The sequence below is a fragment of the Mesitornis unicolor genome, unplaced genomic scaffold (assembly GCF_000695765.1).
Source record: "Mesitornis unicolor isolate BGI_N332 unplaced genomic scaffold, ASM69576v1 scaffold15614, whole genome shotgun sequence".
Lineage (NCBI taxonomy): Eukaryota > Metazoa > Chordata > Aves > Mesitornithiformes > Mesitornithidae > Mesitornis > Mesitornis unicolor.
The window spans coordinates 33110-53139 of NW_010180947.1; the positions used below are offsets into that span (position 1 = coordinate 33110).

Below are 20030 nucleotides of genomic sequence, written 5' to 3' on the forward strand. Positions count from 1 at the left end.
TTTCTGTTTAGCAGGCGTCTTGTGCCGCTTCGCGAGGCCTTGTGTTAGCGCTGGGCGCAGTCCCTTCTCTCCCAGTCCGCCCCCTGAAGTTTGGAGGTGGATGAAGCTGGATCTGTTGTCTCAGTAGCCTTGCAAGGAAGGTTTAACGAGCATTAAGAAATCTTTCGGTAGAGACGCTTGTGTGATTGAATACAGCTTGAGTTGCATTATTGAGGATTTTGGGTCTCTGCCAGTTTAATTTTTGTAGAGCTGTTAAAGCTATCTAGTTATTGGCCTTGTACTTTAAAGATGCTTGTACCAAATACTTAGTGGTAAGTATGGAGCACTGTTTCCTTCCTTGTATTTTTAACATAAAATTGGGAGATAAATATATAGATTATATATATCTATATATAGATATATACACATCTATATATCTGTCTCTCAATTTAATAGCCCAAAAACAAGTCTTATGTTTCACTTCTTCCTGTAACCACACTTGTGTTGTATTTATGCATCGGTTAAAACTGCCACAACTACAGTCGTGCTGACAGTAAGACAAAGTCTCACCCGGGGCAGTGGAACAGTAGGTTGTTATAAGTGACCTTTCTCAGGATGGACAGGCAAGCTGTAGTTTGGCATTATATTCACTGTAATAACTGGGCTGTCAGAACAACATAACTCTAAATTGAATTAAACTCTAGTCTGTAGACTTTAGGAATTCCTTTTCTGCATTTCACTGCCACACTTCTCATCATCTAATCCCAGCTCCAGGAACAGAAGATCTGTTGTCCCAGCTGTTCAAAGATTTCAGCTTTGAACAAGTAATAGAGGTAACAAGATAGTAAAACATAGAAATGTAGCTATATATATATAGCTGCGTCATTTAGTATTGAAAGCTTTATGAAAAATAACAAGTGTTACAGCATAAATATTCTTGTATAAATTTTTACAAAGGAATGCCTCTTATGGGTGCCTCCAAATGAATAATGGTCAGGAAAATGAGTATCTGTGCAGTCTCACCAGCATTAGTGTATACAACTGTTCAGAGAGAGAAGCAGTAAATATGAGGCACATTTGGCTGTACATGGTGGATATTGGGAGTCTGTAATTTTGACTGAAGTGTATGGACTCCATTCTGTATCTTTGAGGTAGTTACATCAACCTTTTAGTAAAGCCGGTTGGAGTCTGCTTTGTTGGGTGTGGCTTTTTGTTACCTGAGTAGTTGCAAATGGCATTAGAGAACTTCTTTGGTAGCTGCTACATCATCCTTAGTTTTTGACTGGACATGTAGTTGTGAGTTGCATTTTTGATGGCACCTTGAGGGAGGTTTTTCTGTAGTTGGTGATATAAATTTGGCTTTGTTTTGAATAAATGAACACAAATCCTGTATGCAGTTTTTCCCCCCACCTCAAAAGTTTAGTGATAGTTTTGTATTTTATATATTTGTATGGTATTGTTTTTATTTGCTGCATTTAGTAATTTAATTATGTGTTGAAGTTTGCAGTTACTCAGCTTAAACAGTAGTGATGGCAAAGTTATTTTTGTAGTGCTGAATGTAGCGTTATTTTTAATTACTTTTTTGGAAGCACACTTGATTTAATTTAGAATGGACAGATTGTATTTAGGTAAGATGTACTTTATTTCAAATTAAAATGTCACCCATCTTGTAATCTCTGAACTATCTCCAGCCAAAGAAGTTAACTTGTGCCTGTAGCTTTTTGGCAGATAGGTGACTGGATTGCTTGTGCTTTACTGCTCATCAGCCATGTGTGGAATGAGGCAAGGTTTTTAAAAGTAAGAATTAAAAAAAACCAATGTTTTCCTTCTCTTTAGTAAGCTGTAGCCTAGAAATAGGAAGTCTACATACTTTAATCTTCACTTTTAAGTGGCAAAAGAGAGAATTCCAACTGTTGATCTACCGTGTTTTGTTTGTTGACTGAACTGTGTATGTTAACATCTGGTACCTGTGTAGTTGGCAGTGTCATTGCTTCCATGCTGTTACAGAAATCTTTTGCTTGTCATTCATATGTAGTTCCAATTTTGATAATTGGATCATCTGCATTTCCACTGAGACTTGACAATAGGTAACTGCCTATAATTGGTCAAGTAACCATGAAATCTCCTTTAATTGCTGTTATGAATTTCCTGTGTCTAGGGTATAATATACAAATCTTATGATCATAATCTTCTTCATGGTCATTGGTAGTAATAGCAAGTTGCTTCTGCATAGTTTGCTATCAAAGCTCTGCAAGAGGAGCTGATCGAAGTGATTTATAACTTGCCCCATTTCGACCATGGATCTCATATTTGTGGGAGTGTGTGAATGTTCAGAGAGTGCTTTGGTAGCTGTCTTACGAATGTGAGATGTTCAGAAAATTGTCACTTCTGTTGCTGAAGAAAAAAGCAGAGATGTTTTTGTCACACTCTGTAGTCTAGAATGTAACTTCATTTTAAAAATTTCTTTCAAGTCTTGAGGAAGGCAGATCAGGCTGGCTGTCAGGTCTCAGCCATGCCCACTCATTCATCATCTACGACTGCTGAGTCTAATAACCCAAACTCCACGCAGTTTGCCAGTGATTCCACAAGTCCATCTCCTTTTGAAAAGTCTTGTGCTACTTACTAAATTTTATAGTTAACACTATAAAAGAATAATCTTGTTTTCTGTAATCTTGTGAAAACTTTTCACGTGCTGTTAAATGGGTAGATATATCCTCAGAAATACTGCTGGTGGAGTGGAAATCCCAACATTGATAGGTCTATCTGAGGATTTAGGATGTCGTATGGGTTGTTGTTCTGGTTTTCTTCGCAGGGGAAAAGATTAGAATGACTGGTATGACAGAAAAACATTAAACCATGGCCTAAAAAAAGTTAAATATGACTAATTAACAATAAAAAATTACCATAATGTACTTGCGAATAGCATGTTTAAAAAACAAACAAACAACAACAGCAACAAAACAACCAAACTTTCATTGAAGTTCTGGTCTCCATTGATTTGAAGGAGGAAGGGATAAATCTACCTAGAACAAATATCTAAAGACTACTGTCAGATGTTTTTATTTGGTGAACTTAATTGTAAGGCTTCATTGGGTGGCTTGTATGATTCAGTTGAAAGCAGTTTGAAGAAATAAGATGATGACAACAATGCTAGGAAAATGTTTTCAGCCTTTTGTTAGGCTACAGGATAGATAAAATATTCAGGGATGCTTGTAATCCTGCTTTAGAAAGGAGAGTCTGGTTTATATTCACAAAGAATGTATGTGCTTTGACAGTCTGTTCTGCTGAAACAGTACTTAATACCTTGTGCTTGCTTTCAGCTTTTTCTTCACCCCTATACCCTGGTTCTTGAGAAAAGGAATGAGCTCTGCTTCTGTGATACTTTCAACTCAGTAGTTGGGAACTAACTTTCTAAGTTGCTCTTGCAATTATTTAACTGACTTGAAATCATTAATTTTACAGTTCATTTGACTAAGCTATCCCAAAACATTCTTGGGTAGTGTTTAGAGAAATCCCAAGGCTTCAGTTCTGTACAGCAAGAATACTTTCTACAATTCTGTGCTCACTTTACAACTTATGCATGCTCACCACAGTACAGTAACCATAATATTAGACATTATGTAGTATTATCTTAGAGGAACTATCTGTGCTATCCTTAAAAGGAGCTATAGCTATCAATGTGTCTGTCGTGTGTTTTGGGTTTCTGGTAGAAAAGAAAGAAAATGCACCAAAGGGAAAGTTCATTTAAATTTAGCCGTAGAAAGGAAAAATGGAAAAGTAGAACTCCCTTCCTCTTAGGAAGGAATAAGCCAAGTAATTCTTCTGTTTTACTGAGAGGTTGAGAATTGTTTCTGATCTGACTTGAAAAGCATAGGTAATGAGGAATCATCCTGAGAGTTTTTTGGTGATCTAAGACTGTAATGGGCAGGTGATCCCAAAGGCTGCCTATCAGGGATTAGTTGACTGAAGCCTTTTTTGTCTTGAAGGACAGTCACTTCTGGATGTGCAAGTTGAATGTTTCAAATCCCATGCATTAAAAAAAATATTTTTTTATTAAAAGAAGTATTTAGAACTCAGAAGTGTCGTGCCCTCTGATTTTTCTCACAGTATTTGGACATAAATTTTGGAGTAGCAAACATGAGCCATGCCCTGATTGTGGTAGGGCTTCAATTTGATTTTTAAGTAACATGGTAATACCATTTATGTTTCTTTACAGCTTGAGTTTCAAGTCTTTGCCTGAGATTTTTCGGGACTTTTTTCATCTGGTCCTGTGCTTAAAAGTCAAGCTAATATCTAACAGAGGCAAAACCAACTTGCAAAGCTGATTGTGATATCTTTGAGTAGCACATAGAATTTGAATTATTGCTTTATCTGGTGAAACTTCATAGCATGGAGTAATCATCATTGTTCTTGTGCAGGGCAGGGATTCTGGAAACAGTGGTGCACCAGGTTAAGTTACAACCTTGGTCTTTAAAGAGGTGTAAAGGAGTGCCTATATTGTTAACATCCCTTCTAGTTAAAGGAAATAAAAAAAAATTACTCGATCTGCTGGTGCACCTTCTCTCGCAGTCAGTGATACTTAAAATATGTAATGCCAAATGCAAAAGCAACCTTGCTCAGACTTTTGCTTTAGCTGCAAAAACATTTGAATTTGGGGTTTTTATGCATAGTGTTATAGTGCTAGTGTGGACAAAGCAGTCTGGCTTTCTTGAATTTTACATGGCTTTGCTTTATAAGCTGTTAAAATGTTTCTAACTAGGTTATGAAGTTGAATGGAATTGCTAGTTTTCTTCTCCTAAAGTATTTTGCAAGATTCAGCTCGGTGTTCCAGTTAAATGGTTGCTGATGAAAAGCAAGTAGAAGGGTGTCAGGAAATCACTGGATTCTAAGGTGGATGGGCACCAATTTAAGCAAGGAGAGAAAATAATGTCAAGTATGGATGTGCTTTTATGTCAGAGGTAATTGGAGAGGGAGATGCAGAGTAGTGAAGTGTTGAGAAGAATGTAAGAGGGATCTAAACAGCAGAGAGATCCTGTCAGGCCTTAGAAGTTAAAACTGAGGAACTAGATTTTGAAGGACAAGGCTAAAGGAAAAAAAAACTACAAGAAGCAGACCATGAAAACTGTTTCTCTATCAGACAGTAATCAGGCTATGAATTCTCTAGTGTTAGAACTGAAAATCAGAGAAATACAGTAAAAGACAAAGTGTGGAAAAAACACTTCTTAGCAATGTTCTAAGCAGCCCAAAAATTAGGTGGTAAGCCACGATACCAGTGTCCCTGCTTATTGGTGGGAAGTGTTCAGTCATGCATGGAGAAAAGTAACTGTTACAAAGAATGGAACTGGTGTAACTATAGACCTTCAAAAATCTTTCCTGGGGCATAAGAAATAAACAGAAATAAATAAAAAAGACATGTTTGCATCACACTAGAAAAGCAGTGAGAATGAAGATGCATTGAAGTTTAATATAAGGAAAGCAAAGCAAGTGTGTTTTTTCCTACCATATTATACTTTGCTGCTACCTTCATTTTCTTGTTCAGAGAGTACGTATTGTTCTTAAAACAGTGAATAAAATTTAGATTCTAAAGGGACAAATAGTATTCTTTGGCCTAGTTAATTGAAAAAGTATCCCAAAAAATTCAGACTTTTTTGTGTGTTTTAATGTGGTCCCAAAGTGAAGAAAATTCAGTAGCAAGATATACAGCAAAAGTAATGTGCAGGATAATGCTTTGTAAAGAGAGAAAATCTTGGCACAAGTTTTCATCTGAAGTTTGTGAGCGACATTAGAAGATAGTATAAGGAAGTGTTAGTTTGTGAATGGAGCTGCAGTGTCCATGGTTGATAAATAAACAATGAACAGAACAAGTAGTTTAAACATCTATACTACTTAGCTAGCCAAGGTTATAGCTTTCAAACTGCTGCAGTGTGAGAATTATTGAAGAAGAAAACACTTCTTGATGTGTGTTTGCTGTCTGCTTAAACAACAACAACAACAAAAAAAAAACCACCCAGAACGAAAAAACCCAAACCTGACAGTGTTTCAAGGTGCATCTGGACAGTGTGTAGACTTGTAAACCTTAGTGCATGGGAAATGTGAAAGCTGACTTTGTGAAATAGGCATGGGCTTAAGAGGCTGTGTTATACCAGCCCAAAGATGGATGGAAAGTTTGCACACTCTAAAAACCTCGAATTTTAAATATACTTTCCTATAATGCTTTGAGAGTTGTTTATCTTTGCATATATCTTTGTGTCAGCAGATCTAGTTTTTTTCCTTGCATACTTGTTTGGCTTTTAATAACTCCTTAGAGACCCATATCAAAGCGATAATATAAAACCTTTTCTGAACTCTGAGAGGCCTATATATTGTTAAGTTTTTCTTCTGATTAAAAGGTTGTCTAATTATTCAAGCTTTTTGCTACAGATGGTCTTCATTGACTGTACTTGTGTTGGCAGTCTTTTTAAAGGTTAATTCATCCTGAAATAGTATTCCAGTTCAGGTTCAGTACTGCTGGTTAGACGCAAATCACTCTAAAAAGGATGTGCAAATGGTGAATAGCCAGTCATCTCCCCAGAGCATGCCTGTGACCTGGCACAGATTCAGGAGCTGCTGCCATCTCTGTTCAGAGCCTTGAGCAGATTAAGTTTGAGAATTCTTCCTTCAAGCCCTCTTTATCAAAGATCTATTTGGCTTCCATTTATTGATAGGAAAGGCATGGTTGTAAATGTGGATCTTTATTTGAGTGTCTTTGACATGAACAAGTTCAGACTTCTGCAGATTTACTGCTTACTTTGCCATAATAAGCATTGAGATTTGAATACCGCTTTGGGGTGATTTTTTTGTTGGATTTTTTATATTCTTTTAAAAAGCTCAAGTTCAACTCTATTCTTGGCTTGCAACAGGTACTAAATATGCATTTAACTGGTGCAGCACTGAGCAATGTAGGTTGCATACTTTGTGTAAGTAAAACCAGCTCGTTATTTGTTGTCACAGTATTTATGCTTTATTTACATTAATATACAGCATGGTACTGTGAAGGTGGAACAATACCCAGTTATGCTGAAAACCAGAGGCCTAGTGGTGTTCCTCATCCCAGCTAAAATGCTAATTTAGAGACTTCCCCCTTTCCTGCTTTAGAGCAGGCTGAAGGGAACACTAAGCATCACGTGGTTGTGATGTGAAAGAAAAAGGGAAGGCATTTGAAACTTGTTTTCCTGCAGACTAACTGGGTACCATTGCTGTTTTCACTGCTCTGTTCTAGAGTAGGTATTGTAACCGTTTGAAAATAGCGTTGAACTGTGATACACAGGAAAGGAGTTCTAATCTTCATGGCTTTTAAAAATTGTGAAAGGTCCAGCAGGCATGTTTGCTTTCAGGACTGCCCTCCCCAAAGATTACTTGAAGTGATTCTGAGGAAGAGGTAGCAGTGATTTTTAAGGTTATGGTCACCTCATCAAGTAGAGACAATGTCTTTAACTTCAACTTCATCATTACTCTAGAGCAAGGTATATAAAAATATGAATGTGCACTACTGCTCCCTAATTCTGTATTTTTTTTCCACAGAAACACCAGTTCCACAGCTTCCTTTAGAAGGAAAACCTAAGGCTAAATGCTGTCATGGCTGATTAGTCATTATAGTACCATGAGCGGAAAGGATTTAGTGAAGTCTTCAGACCAGGATGCTTTAATCTGAGAAGTCTAAAGAAAAATCTGCCTTTCCAGTAGTCATTACAAAATAGACAAGCACAAGAGTGTGGTGTTTCTTAGTTTCTGAAGCCATATTGAATATTTATACCTGTCAGACTCATCTTGTCTGGCATAATACTTGAAGAGAAAAGTGTCTTAAAATGCATATGCTGCTTGCAGTAGAGGAGGAAAGCTTACACATGCAGACAGTTTTTTAAAGGTTAAACTTGTGGGGTTTTTAAAAAGACATTCTTCAATTATATGTTCTCATGCAGTTTAGGAACTAGATTTTTCTTAGAAAAAAAAGTTAGCCACTCAGATTTCACACAGCAGAGAAGGACGAAGGGGTTCACAAATGGTTATGATTTCAGTTTTGTGATATGTTTTCTGTGCCTGTTGCCAGCCCCAGCTGTGTCTTTCATCTGCCACCTTGCAATATACCGTATCTCTACAAGCACTGTAGTTCTTAGAAATGGGAGATTACATCATTGTCCTGTCATTCACACGCTTCATTGCTAGGCAACAGTTAATGTAATTCCATTGTTTGGTGACACTACTTTGAATCTTTGCTTTGTGTACAGAAATTGTATGTCTGCATTTTGCGATGTTGTACCTAACATGGCAGGATTTGTATAGTTGGATTAGCATTTCAGCATCTTTTGTGCAAAGGGGCAATTTTGCAATAGTTTGTTCACTTCAGATGTTCTTGTTTGGAGAAGATGTCTTGCTGCTGGTCTTTGACTATTACTGAATTTTCGGTTTCACTACTGTTGTATCTGTATAGCACCTTTTATTGGATGAACGTGGGCGTCCTGGGTGCTTTTAAGATTCCTGTGGAGTACACGTTTACCTTCACTGCCGAAATAAGAGGCAGAGGTGAAATATATTGCTCAAACCCACTCGGAACTGATAATACTTTTGAGCTGGCTTTTAAAACCTTTTTCTTTGAAATGGTCTCTCTGTAACAAAGTGCTGCAGGGGATATTTTGTATGTAAAGCATTATTCTAGTAATGTTTATGCAGTATTGTTTTGGGGGAAATAGATGCAGTAATATTGCATTATATCTAGTACATAGTAGCAAACAGTGCTGGAAAAACTACGTATCAGTCATCTTATGACTTGTCTTGTTCTGCGCCAACTGAACAGGTTGCCCAGAGAGGCTGTGGAATATCCATCCTTAGATTTTTATCTTTTTTTCAACAATTTGGACAACGTGGTCTGATTTCATTGTTGAACCTGCTTTTAGCTGGAAATTTGACTTCTCCTGAGGTCCCTTCTGGCCTGAATTATGAATTGATTCTTTGATTCTGTGATAGCTTGACCCAGTCTTGTAGTATTATAGCTACTGGAAATAGCTATATGTGTGTCTATCTACCCTCCTCAGGGATAGGGGTAGTTGCAGCACCACTGAATGGGAGTGGAGGGCCAGAGGCAGCCTGCAGTGTTCTTCCTCAGATCAGAACTGAAGTGAGTAGTATTCCAGTTGAATGAACTCTTATGTCCAGGGAATGGATTGGGTTGTAATGGGGACACTACCCATTACAGCAAAATGGAATTCCCCAGGTCATAACTTGGTCGTTGTGTCTTCTGGGTGGAATGTTTTAGCTGACCTTTGTCTTGGGACACACTGCTCTAACATTAAATCATAGGTAGTAATCCGCAAAATGGAAGAATTAGTAGTAGGTAAATAATGGCAGATAGAAGAACTGCTTATGTGTTCTGGGAAGCTGTTGAATAGCAACTGACTTGCTGTTTGAATGGACTAGAGTCCTACTCTCAAAAGTATGAGACCATTTGTGAATGTTAAACTGTAGAAAGTGTGGTTCGCAGCATGGAAAGGAAGTATTTGAGAACAGAGAGCAAGATTTTGGTGTTTATGGCATGGTTACCCTCATTTCTTGACTGCGTGCCTCAGAAGACTTCCATAGTGTAGTCAAAACTCAAATGTACCTGTATTAAATGTGGTTTGAAAACTACCGGCTAGCCTCCATTTGCAATGTTCGTAATAAACATATGCTGTAACTTAGTGAAGATGTCTAAATGTAAAAAAAACCAACTGAACACCCTGATTTCTGAGGAAGAGTACTTTATGGTGCTTGATAAAATAATTGTTGCTAAGTAGCCTTGCTGAAAGGGGGGTTTGGTGTTCAAAGGAACTTACCGTGTTATTGTGTCTATTGTAGGCAGCAGCAGGCATACTGTGCTACGTGGGAGCCTATGTCTTCATCACATATGATGACTATGATCACTTCTTTGAAGATGTCTACACACTAATTCCAGCAGTTATTATCATAGCTGTGGGAACACTTCTTTTTATTATTGGACTTATCGGGTGCTGTGCAACTATTCGAGAAAGTCGCTGTGGACTTGCTACAGTAAGTTGCAGAGTTTTTACATGATGGTGTTTGTCAGTAGTATATTTGACTGCCCTCCCTTTTAATAGACTTCTAAAATATTTTTTTTACGTTTTTCTAATCTTATTTTATGGCCTTAAGTTTTCCCCTTATATTTTGTTAAAAGCATCATATTTCAGTTCTCTGTTCTGAATAATGGTGTTAAATTGGCCAATTCTGTCAGCAGAAGGCTTCTCAGAAGACTCCTCAGTTTTACCTTTTTTAGGACTGTGGTAATATTATTTTTTAAAAAATACAAGTAAAACCGTATGATTAAGTCATAACAGTTTTTAAATCTCACCCTTATGTTCTGGTTGAAAAGCTGAAATTAAACAGAGAAGAAAGGTGTTCCAGGACCTATCTTCTTTTAAGTATCCTGCATTGGATTGAGGGTTGTTGTGATGTCTATGTATTTTTCTTTATGGGTTAATTTGGACACTTTATTGGCAGTATTTTATGCCATGTGTTTCTAAGAATTTTAACTGTAGTTTCAGCTTGAGAATTGGGTAAGAGGGAAGAGAAGCCAGTATTCAAACTCTCCTCACAGTTGTGTGGGGTTTTTTTTTTATATGCTGTATAGAGTTTAACAGTTTATTTTTAAAGTGCTCCTAAATATAGCAAGACAAAGGCATAGCTTGCTGTCTTTGTTGGTTATTATGACCCTTATTCTGAAGACATGTTCCCTTAGTCTACCTACCACTCTTAGTAACAGCCTGGATGGCTTCTTTGATGTGACATTCCTATTTAACTAACAGAAGGAAGATCAAAAGAAACACTTCAAGTGCTCTAGTATGGTATTTTCAGTCCTGATGATCAGCATTTGCCTGGCTGGGCAGCTGCTTATTGGTGAAGCTATGAATGCTGAAGTTTCTTGAATGAAGTTAATTCTAGGCTCATTTGGTCAGCTTAATTGCCTGCTTTAAGTTATCTGTTCAATTAAAACCTTACCTGAAAAATTGCTTTAAACAGCAAAATCTGTATGGAGACTTTCAGAAGGTAAATGGATACAACTATTTGCACAAATACTCTTGATTGTATTTTACAGTTCGTGATCATCCTGCTTTTGGTTTTTATCACTGAAGTCGTGGTGGTGGTTCTTGGATACATTTACAGAGCAAAGGTAATACCTTCTCAATTTCAGTAAATGTTTTGTTGTGAACCGTGACCAAAACACAGAGATGAAGCCTTTAGCTGTGTTTGATTCTGTAGAACTGTTAATGGGTGTTTGTTAGGGGAATAAAACCTAACCTCTATCTGGGTGAATTTGAGATATCAATATCTTTAAATTTTGATTTTCAATATTCTTCAAAGTAAAGCAGAAAGTTTTCTCACAGGCAAGAAACCTAGCTGGAATATATCTTTAACAGTTGAACAGTACAAGGAGTCGTGGTAATTGGTACCTTTCCATTTTCCAGATAGTCTTTTAATTTACTTATGCTTTGATTTTTTTAATTACTTAGGTTACACAACATTTGAACATATTTGATATGCAGTAACTTAAATGCTGTCTTGTGTTTTGGTATACAGACTAACACTGCATAATAATAAAACCTAATCGATTGAATGCATTAATGTCTACTGTCTAGCTTTATACAGGTTGTTGACAAGGGTTATGGCTAAAGAAATTATGACTTCTTCCAATGTTTGCTTAATGGAAGTTAAGAAACAGGACCAGAAAAACGAAACTGTTTCTACCAGCATAATATGTGGCAGAAATATACCACATAGTATTAGAGGTACCACAATGTAGCCTGAGGAAAATAAGTTTCTGACTTGCACAGTTCCATTGGCTTTTGTTGTGTCTGCTTCTAAATTTTGCTTAAAAAATTAGCAGAAAAGGCATTTTTAGCTGTGATGTGTAGTAAGATTGCATTATAGGACATTCCAGTGATATCTTAATAGCAAGCTGAACTACACCACCATGTACTTCACTTTGGCCTTCTGCATTTATATGAACAGCATGTGTCTGACTAGTTAAGTATTCTCTCTTCGAAGAAATGGTGAGACAATCATTAAGTGAAAATCTAGAGTTCTTGCTTGGCTTGCAAAAGAAGGTTGCCTTGAGTAAGCTGCTTACATTAGGGCCTTGAACTATGCATTATAAATCTAGCTTAATAACAGAATAGGTTGCTTCAAAAGAAATGCTCTTTCAGTGATGCTTAAATTCGATGAGTAAGCAGCTTACATTAGGGCCTTGAACTATGCATAAATATAAATCTAGCTTAATAACAGAATAGGTTGCTTCAAAAGAAATGCTCTTTCAGTGATGCTTAAATTCGAGATACATTTTTTTCTCAAGCTCAGCATTTGATTTCTGGTACCTTGGCAGTGCGCAGAAAAAAATAATTTGTGACTCTGAAACTTATAATGGAAGTACTCCTAAAAAGCAACTGAGAGAGAGCAGTACAATTTGTGAAATGGGAAACATGTCGAGTTCTTATATGTTGACTTGAATGGTTGCCTTCTGCTCCAGTACTTGCAGGGGTGTAGTGTATTACACTATAGTTATCAAGGAATTACTGTGAATCTGGTCTAGACTAAGCTTTGATCATCATCCTCTGTTCTGTGTTCCAGTGTTAAAGTGGCTTGCTCTTTTCCTGTTAACAGTGTTCAGAGCAGAGAAAGCAGATGCATAGATCTTTCTTCCCTAGCCCATTGGAAATTACACTCTTAAAACACTTTGCAGTTAGATTGGTCCCAGCTGTGTTCCTGTTGTCTCCCATTTTTGTCTTGCTACCGTAGTTTCACAGCTGTAGGTAATGCAGAGTCAGAACTTAGGGCAACAGAAAAGGTGATCTCTTAAGTCATTTGGAAACTAAATTTTAGATCTTTTGAAAGGATAGGTTTTGTTAGTAAAAAATGCTGTTTTCTACTACCCTGCAGTTCTTAGCATCCTAAGCTATTGTTTTCAAGTGCAACAAGAGTGTCAGAAATAGCTTAATTTTTTTTACCAGTGAACTGGGAGGTGAAATCTGCTTAGGCTTCTGATAATTTTTGACAGGATAAAGTACCTCCAATTTTGTTCTGTTGTTTCTGACATGGCATGTACAAACTGGATGTTTTGGGTTGTGGGGTTTTTGGTGGATTTGGTTTGGTTTTTGTTTGATTGTTGGGGTTTTTCGTTTTGTTTTGGTTTTTAATCACCCAAATCATGTTAGAATTACTTCAGTGTTAACTGTACAACCTCCAAACATAACTTTACAAACAAAAGGGAAGATTGAAGTCATGGCAGTTGTTCGTCAAAGCTGTTGGTACCAAGTGAGACTGAGTAATGTTGTCTCAAGAAAGTGGTATTGTGCCCTTTTTGAGATACAATGACTGATCTTAAAATTGCTTAATTTTCCAGCATGCCCCTCTAAACCTGTGTGTATGCATCCAATTCAGACTCCTATTCCTTCAGAACAACATGAAGCACGGTCATATTGTGATAAACTGACCTGCTGCAGAATCTACTAGCATTGGTCCTTATTAAAAGTAAGACTTCCAGTAAATGGCAGTAGGGATTAGGGCTGCCAGTTGGACTTATTGACTTCTTTTCCCCCTGGAATAGTTCACTTTTCATTTTCATAAAACCTGCCAGCTAGCTAGAGCTGGTGACTTCTGTTTGCATTGGATATAATTTGCATGGCTTTCAGGCATAATGTTGCCCTAATTGAACCATAAGCCAAATGATATACAAGCAAGCACTGAAATAAATTATTTTTCAAAACCTATGTGATGAATGAAACAGCTGCTTTGTTGTAGGAATCGGAGTTGTAAATCACATTAGTTAAATCATCAAACAATTGATTTTAAGCTAGTCTGAAACAAGTTGCCTGTGCAGGCTAAATTGACTTTTATTCATGTCTGACTTGATGCAGATTTACTTCTAAGGAGAGCCAGCATTCTTGGGTGTTGTTGAATGAAGCTTGTGCTATTGCTGCAGAAAATTCTTCCCTAAAAGTATTTAAGGGAATGATGTGTTGACAAGACCTTCCTACTGTAACTTGCAAATCTAAAGAATATGCATGCTTAGTTAATGCTTAGCCATAAGATTACATTCCTTGTACATAATTCCTACTGAATGTGATAGAAAAAAGTCAGTTCAGAGCTAATCTTACTATTGTACAAATGGTTAGCTACACCAATATTTCTGTGCATTTGAGTAACAGTTTACAATGAAGCATTACGGAAAAGGTTCTAGTAATACTTTCTCCAAAATAGGCATTATAAGATGCCTTTTGGGGAACAAGTGATGATTCTTGAGTGGCATCCATTTCTAACACATGTATTTGACAGCGTCTTTAGCAGCTTGACTCATCTGCAGTAGCCTTAGGAGCTATTCCAGTAGCTGTTGCTATGTGCAATGTACTGCCATCAATGTTTCTCAAAGTATGGAGGGACTGGGTCTGAACAGGGAGCTTGGTCACTGTAAGGTAGGATAGTCAGCCAAAGGACCTCTTCTTGGAGAACTTACCTGCAGTTCAAGCAGAGTGGGAAGAGCCGGTGATATGACTTACACCCTTGTGGTCCCAAAGGGAACTAGTTATCCCAGATGGTTATACTGGTTTTAGTCTAGAGCTTTGAAGGAGGAGTAAGAAGTGGAAAGGCATGGTCTTATGGAGAGTCCTTAATTTCATTAAATGTCTACCACAGTGTCACAATAAAAACAATTTGCTTTCTGAGATACATTATGAAGCTATTTTGTCTATAATCTTATGGAAGATAGCTGTTTGGTTTTTTTCCTTATCCTTTCACTGTGAGCTAGCAACATCTTTGCAAGAGTCAAGTTAGAGTTTTAAGAAGCTGTACGGCCAAAGTATGCTAATTTCAGATGATAGGAGTTACCTTGGTTGCCTGAACCGCTATTATTAGAAGTGAAATAATTTTACCTAGACAGGTACTACCTCTGTTGGTAGGCTAATGCAGATCCTTTCCTGATACTTCACAGGTGGAGGATGAAGTTGATCACAGCATTCAGAAAGTATACAATGGATACAATGGGACAAATCCTGATGCAGCCAGTCGTGCTATTGACTATGTACAGAGGCAGGTGAGACTGCAAGACACACAGGAACTTTTCTGTCCTTTCTATGCTTAAAACACAGATGCCATATTGCTCTGCTACTTACGTAGCGTATCTTCCATTCTGACAAATCTAAGAAACAACTGATTGGTCAATAAATAGCTTAACTTGGTTAAAATCAATAGAATTATGGAATTGTTGATGCGGGGATGCATTTTCTGTAATTGGCTATCTATAAATCAGTGTTTAATTCAAGTATTTAGTACTTAGGTATTTTTCTGCAGTGGAACATTGCAGAATGTTCTCTTGTCTGCACAGATATATCTGGAACATACTGGGGGGGACAGTATTCTTGATTGTAGCTGAAAGCTAGTGTTGCAAGCTTCCGGATTCAAGGCTAAATTCACCGATTGGACTTAAGGAAGATTCAGGAGCTTTCAGCTTTCTTACAGTTGCATCAGTTAAAGTCATCTAATTACATATTAAATGTCTTAATATGTTTAAGTTAGTCATACTACTAATTAATACCTTGCTTAAAATCTGTCCTGAAAGGTAATAAGGATAAGATGGTAAACTGACATTTAGGGCAGTACTTCTGTTTGAGGCTGCACTATACACAAGAAAAATCCATGGACCGTAATAGAGTATGAGCTCTCAGCAGAATGGAACTGTATTTATCTTTGGTTCATTCCTGAAGGCTTTCTACATGGCCACATAGGCATTTGACTATATAAAATGAACTCTTGTTATGAACCACAGTCTGTGATAAGAGCAAAAGCTGGTTCATGCCCAAACAATGTCCAGAAAGCAACGTTTTTTTCAAGCATGTGTTGTGAGCTTTAAGGATAGAACTACTCTAAGCCAAGAATAAAGCTTTTGTCTTGTCTGGGATGCATGAGGGAAACATGGTTTATGAAATGTTCTCCAAGAACTGGAATTTCAAGTGTGCATTTTATCTGGAGCATCTTAAATTATTTAAGGCTATAGGCCCCTTTACAATACTTTAATCATAGACTGAGTAACTGACAAATAATGTGTTACTCAAGGTAGCCTCATCTTGGTAGGCTTGCATCTTTAGTATTGCAATTAGAATTGCTGTCTCATCCCACTTCTTGACTGATAAACACACTGGGTCTTTACCTGCATGTTTTTTTCAGCTGCGCTGCTGTGGGATTCATAACTATTCAGACTGGGAGCATACTGTCTGGTTCAAGCAAACTAAAAATAACAGTGTGCCACTTAGCTGTTGCAAAGCAGCCCTCAGCAATTGTACTGGCAGTTTGACCCACCCAATGGACCTTTATTCTGAGGTAAGACAGCCAAAGTGTGAAATTATGTAGCCATGTGCTTTTTGCTGACAATCATTTAATTTTCTTTTTAGTGGAAGCATGAAGTTTTGTGTGTGTTTGTGTTAACGTGAAATGAACATGGTTTCTAGGAGGGGGAAAAAAAACCCACCTCCTCTGTGATATATACCAAGTAATGACTTTTGTTAGTGTTCAGATGATCTTTCTGCCCTGTTTAATACTTTCGGGGGTTTTTTGTGTGCTGAAATGTCATTGCGAGATGGATATATAAGAGGTCTACTTGTTTCAGGGGTGTGAAGCTCTGGTTGTAAAGAAGCTTCAGGAGATCATGATGTACGTCATCTGGGCAGCACTGGCATTTGCTGCGATTCAGGTAAGGAAATACTCTGTAGCTGTAAGCTTTTCCTCAAATGAAATTCTAAACTACTGTGCAGGTTATTACAGGTACACACAGGATGCCAGCAGCTTTAGTCCCTACTTGGTTTGGTGGATAAATGAACATCAGTTAAAAGGATCTAAACACTTGAACCACGCAGGGTCTAAAAGCTGCTGCTATGTGGATGTATAGTCTAGAAGATTTGAAGATAGCTGAACAATGAATGTTATATGCAGTCATCTCCTAGAATGTAAGTGGTAAATTATTTCTTGAAAACTAATTATCGAAGTATTAAGCATCATGAATGTGCTCTGTTGGCATTTAATGCTTGAAGAATTTGCATGGTATTTCATTTCCAACTTTTAAAGCAGATAGCTCATACTTCATGCTATTTTAGAAGTATATCAGCTTAACTATGCCTCATGGCATACAAATAATGTCAAGGCCACCCAGGAGACATACCAGAGTTTTTGGTAGCATACTCTGTTTTTGTCCAACTGTGCTTTCCATTGTGTTTTGAAGATTTCTTTCTTTTCTGGGCTTCAGGAAAAAAAAAAACAGTTCTCAACTGGAGACACTGGCTACTTAAAATTGAGCACAGGCAGTCTCCCACATGAACCTTAATTGTTACAGTTACTCTGGTCATAAAAAGTAACTGAGGAAATAGATTGTGTGTTTCAGTATTTATTTAGATATTTTTAAAAAGACAGACCTAGTCTTCTAAACATATATGTAAAACTGAAATTTTGAATACTTCTCAATTTGGTGGGCTTAGTATGTTAATCGCATTATTTTTAGACTGTGCCATTGTTGTGGCCTCTGAGAAATATAGTATATATGCTGAATGCCAAGAGACTTGAAAACAAATTTCAAACTTCCCTTAATAGCATTTGAATTCAGAAAATGTGGTACCTGTTAAGTCAGGTCGTTTAGGCACCTTTGTTTTCAAAAGCAGCTTTTGAGATGGATTGTTTGAAGATCAGTAATCTTTTGCAGTCTTGTGAAAACATGGTTAAACTTCCATTTCAATGCTATAAGGATGTACTCATAGGTAACACTGTATGCAGTGATATTGTTGAACTGTCCAGACCAGATTGCTTTGGAACTTTAATTTGGTGAGATCTGTGCTCAGTCTTCTGAAGGAAGGTATTTTTTTAATTGCCGTTCTTAAAACTTTAACAGTTAAATCAATGTTTAGTCTGCTTGGACACTACAGTATATTTTTGTAATGTAACTAAAGATGTTTACCACAACCATGGTTACTGTGGCAGGTTTTTTATGTAGGAAAAAAATTGTATGTTATGAGGCTGGGTGAGCTGAATCCCAAGAGGAGGCATTTCTCCTAGCTTTGGAGTTTGCAGGTTAATTAATGGATCTGCCCCAAAGTGCAACACAGTTACAATCCTCTCTGAGATTGGGCCAGAATTTCTGACACATGCTTGCAATGGAAATGTGGCTGCTTGCATCCTTCTGTTATTCCTGGCTCATCAGTTCTAGGCAAGTATGTTAGTTGTATCCCTTCTGCAGTGGGTGCTCTTTGATTTGTCTCCACGTGTCACTAATCAAGCTGTAGGCAGGAAGTACATATTGTATAAACAGTCTTTCGAGAAATAAGAACATCAGAGAAAATCTTTTGCTAGTGCTGCAGTTTAGCAGTTTGAAATCTTTTTGTTTACAGTTGAAACAAGCAACATGATACCTATTTAGAAAACGAGTAAAGATAAACACAGAATACAGGGTATTGGGAATACCCTTGAAATTTCTGTCTAGTAATATTCACTAAGTGAATGTTTAAGTCTGTCAGAGGTCACATTCTTGTATCTGGTCCACAGTTCAAATGGCTGTAAATTCATGCATTTAAAAAAAACCCCCCACATTAGTTTAAGTTAAGTTGATACTAAACACTATTCAAACTGTTCTATTATTTATCTCCTGCAACTTAAGACATAAGTTGTGACGTTCTCTCTGTAATACAAAATTTGTATATAAATTACAGTATTTGTAGTACAGAATTTAAGTATGTACTTAGCCTGATTCTGAGCAAAAGATACTGTGGGCTAACTGAAATGGAGGTAAGGTTGTAAACCTCAGCAAATGGCCTGTAACCTAGGTCATTACTCATTAGAGTAATTCTGGTTTTCTTAGCTTTTGGTGAATTTTGCTACCTTTCTTATACTCACTGTATAAAGTCCACTAAGAACCGATTTCTTATTTTGTATGTTATGCAGTAAAGCTGTCCAAAGTTCATTACTTCTAGTGCTTACATTCAACAAATTTAGCCTTCACTACTCTCCTTAAAACAACTGAGGAGAATTTTCACAAGGCTTGGAATTTGTGAAGAGATTAGTCTTTTCTGCATAGAAGTAATTTTTGGTACGTTCATGTTTCAGTTGCCATGGGGATCTTCCAGTATGCAATAATTCCCTGGTCTCAACCACAGTGACAGCACAGAACTATTAATAAATAGCAGGCAAACTGAAGGGAGCAAAGGCATTGCAGTGCAGTAGAAGTACTGCTTGATGAACTGCAGAGTTCATTTTTAAAGATGGCTTTTGTAGTTAGTGATCATTACAAGGTACTGAACTTGGCATATGTGAGCTTTTTCTGTACCAAAAAAAACTCAAAAAAACCCAGCTAGCAGATAGATTGAAAACAACCAAACACACACACACACACACACACACACACACACACACACACACACACAGAAAAAAACCAAAACTTCAAAAATATTTTTGTTCACAATATTAAGTAGCAACTGAAGAGAAACTGAAATGGCTTAGAAAAAGTTTTAGAGGTGCTAGCTAGCACCTAAAAAAAAAAAAAAATCCATACTCAATTTCTGTAGAGAAAGTTGCAATACAGGGATGATGTCTGTGTTTACAGTGAATTCTAGGAGTGTGCTTGCTGGTCTCCTAAAGGATATGTATAAATAGTTTAAATAGTAACTCCAAAGTTGTCTACATGAGTTTGTATTACAGTACCTGGTTGTTTCAGATTTTGTGCAGCTCTATATAAATTGAATGTCTTGACTGAGTCGTTGTCCAGGATTGTTTGTGTGCATAACTGTAAATGTGATGGAACTACTTCTATTTATTTGAAATACATGACTGGAATTAATTATACCAGATGATTAAAGGAGGTGTTTTTCTGCAGCGCACTTCTCAATTTACCCTTGTTTTGAACAGGGGAAAAAGATGGAAGTTCTTGTACTTGCAAGCTGTGAGCCTTCTTCAGAGTTCTGCAGCCACTGGCAGGGCCCCTAAACTCTCCCTCCCCCCAATCT

At 37.2% G+C, this 20030-nt stretch overlaps 1 protein-coding gene across 1 annotated transcript in view; it reads left to right on the plus strand.

Moving 5' to 3' along the window:
* Positions 1 to 20030, plus strand: part of TSPAN3 (tetraspanin 3) — a gene marked incomplete at its 5' end in the record, with an annotated part of 22827 nt that overhangs the window by 344 nt on the left and 2453 nt on the right. Inside the window, 5 exons of the mRNA XM_010183263.1 lie at positions 9847 to 10038; positions 11102 to 11176; positions 14987 to 15088; positions 16219 to 16371; positions 16658 to 16741. Coding sequence (XP_010181565.1) covers positions 9847 to 10038; positions 11102 to 11176; positions 14987 to 15088; positions 16219 to 16371; positions 16658 to 16741 — 606 coding nt within the window. The remainder of the gene's footprint in view (positions 1 to 9846; positions 10039 to 11101; positions 11177 to 14986; positions 15089 to 16218; positions 16372 to 16657; positions 16742 to 20030) is intronic.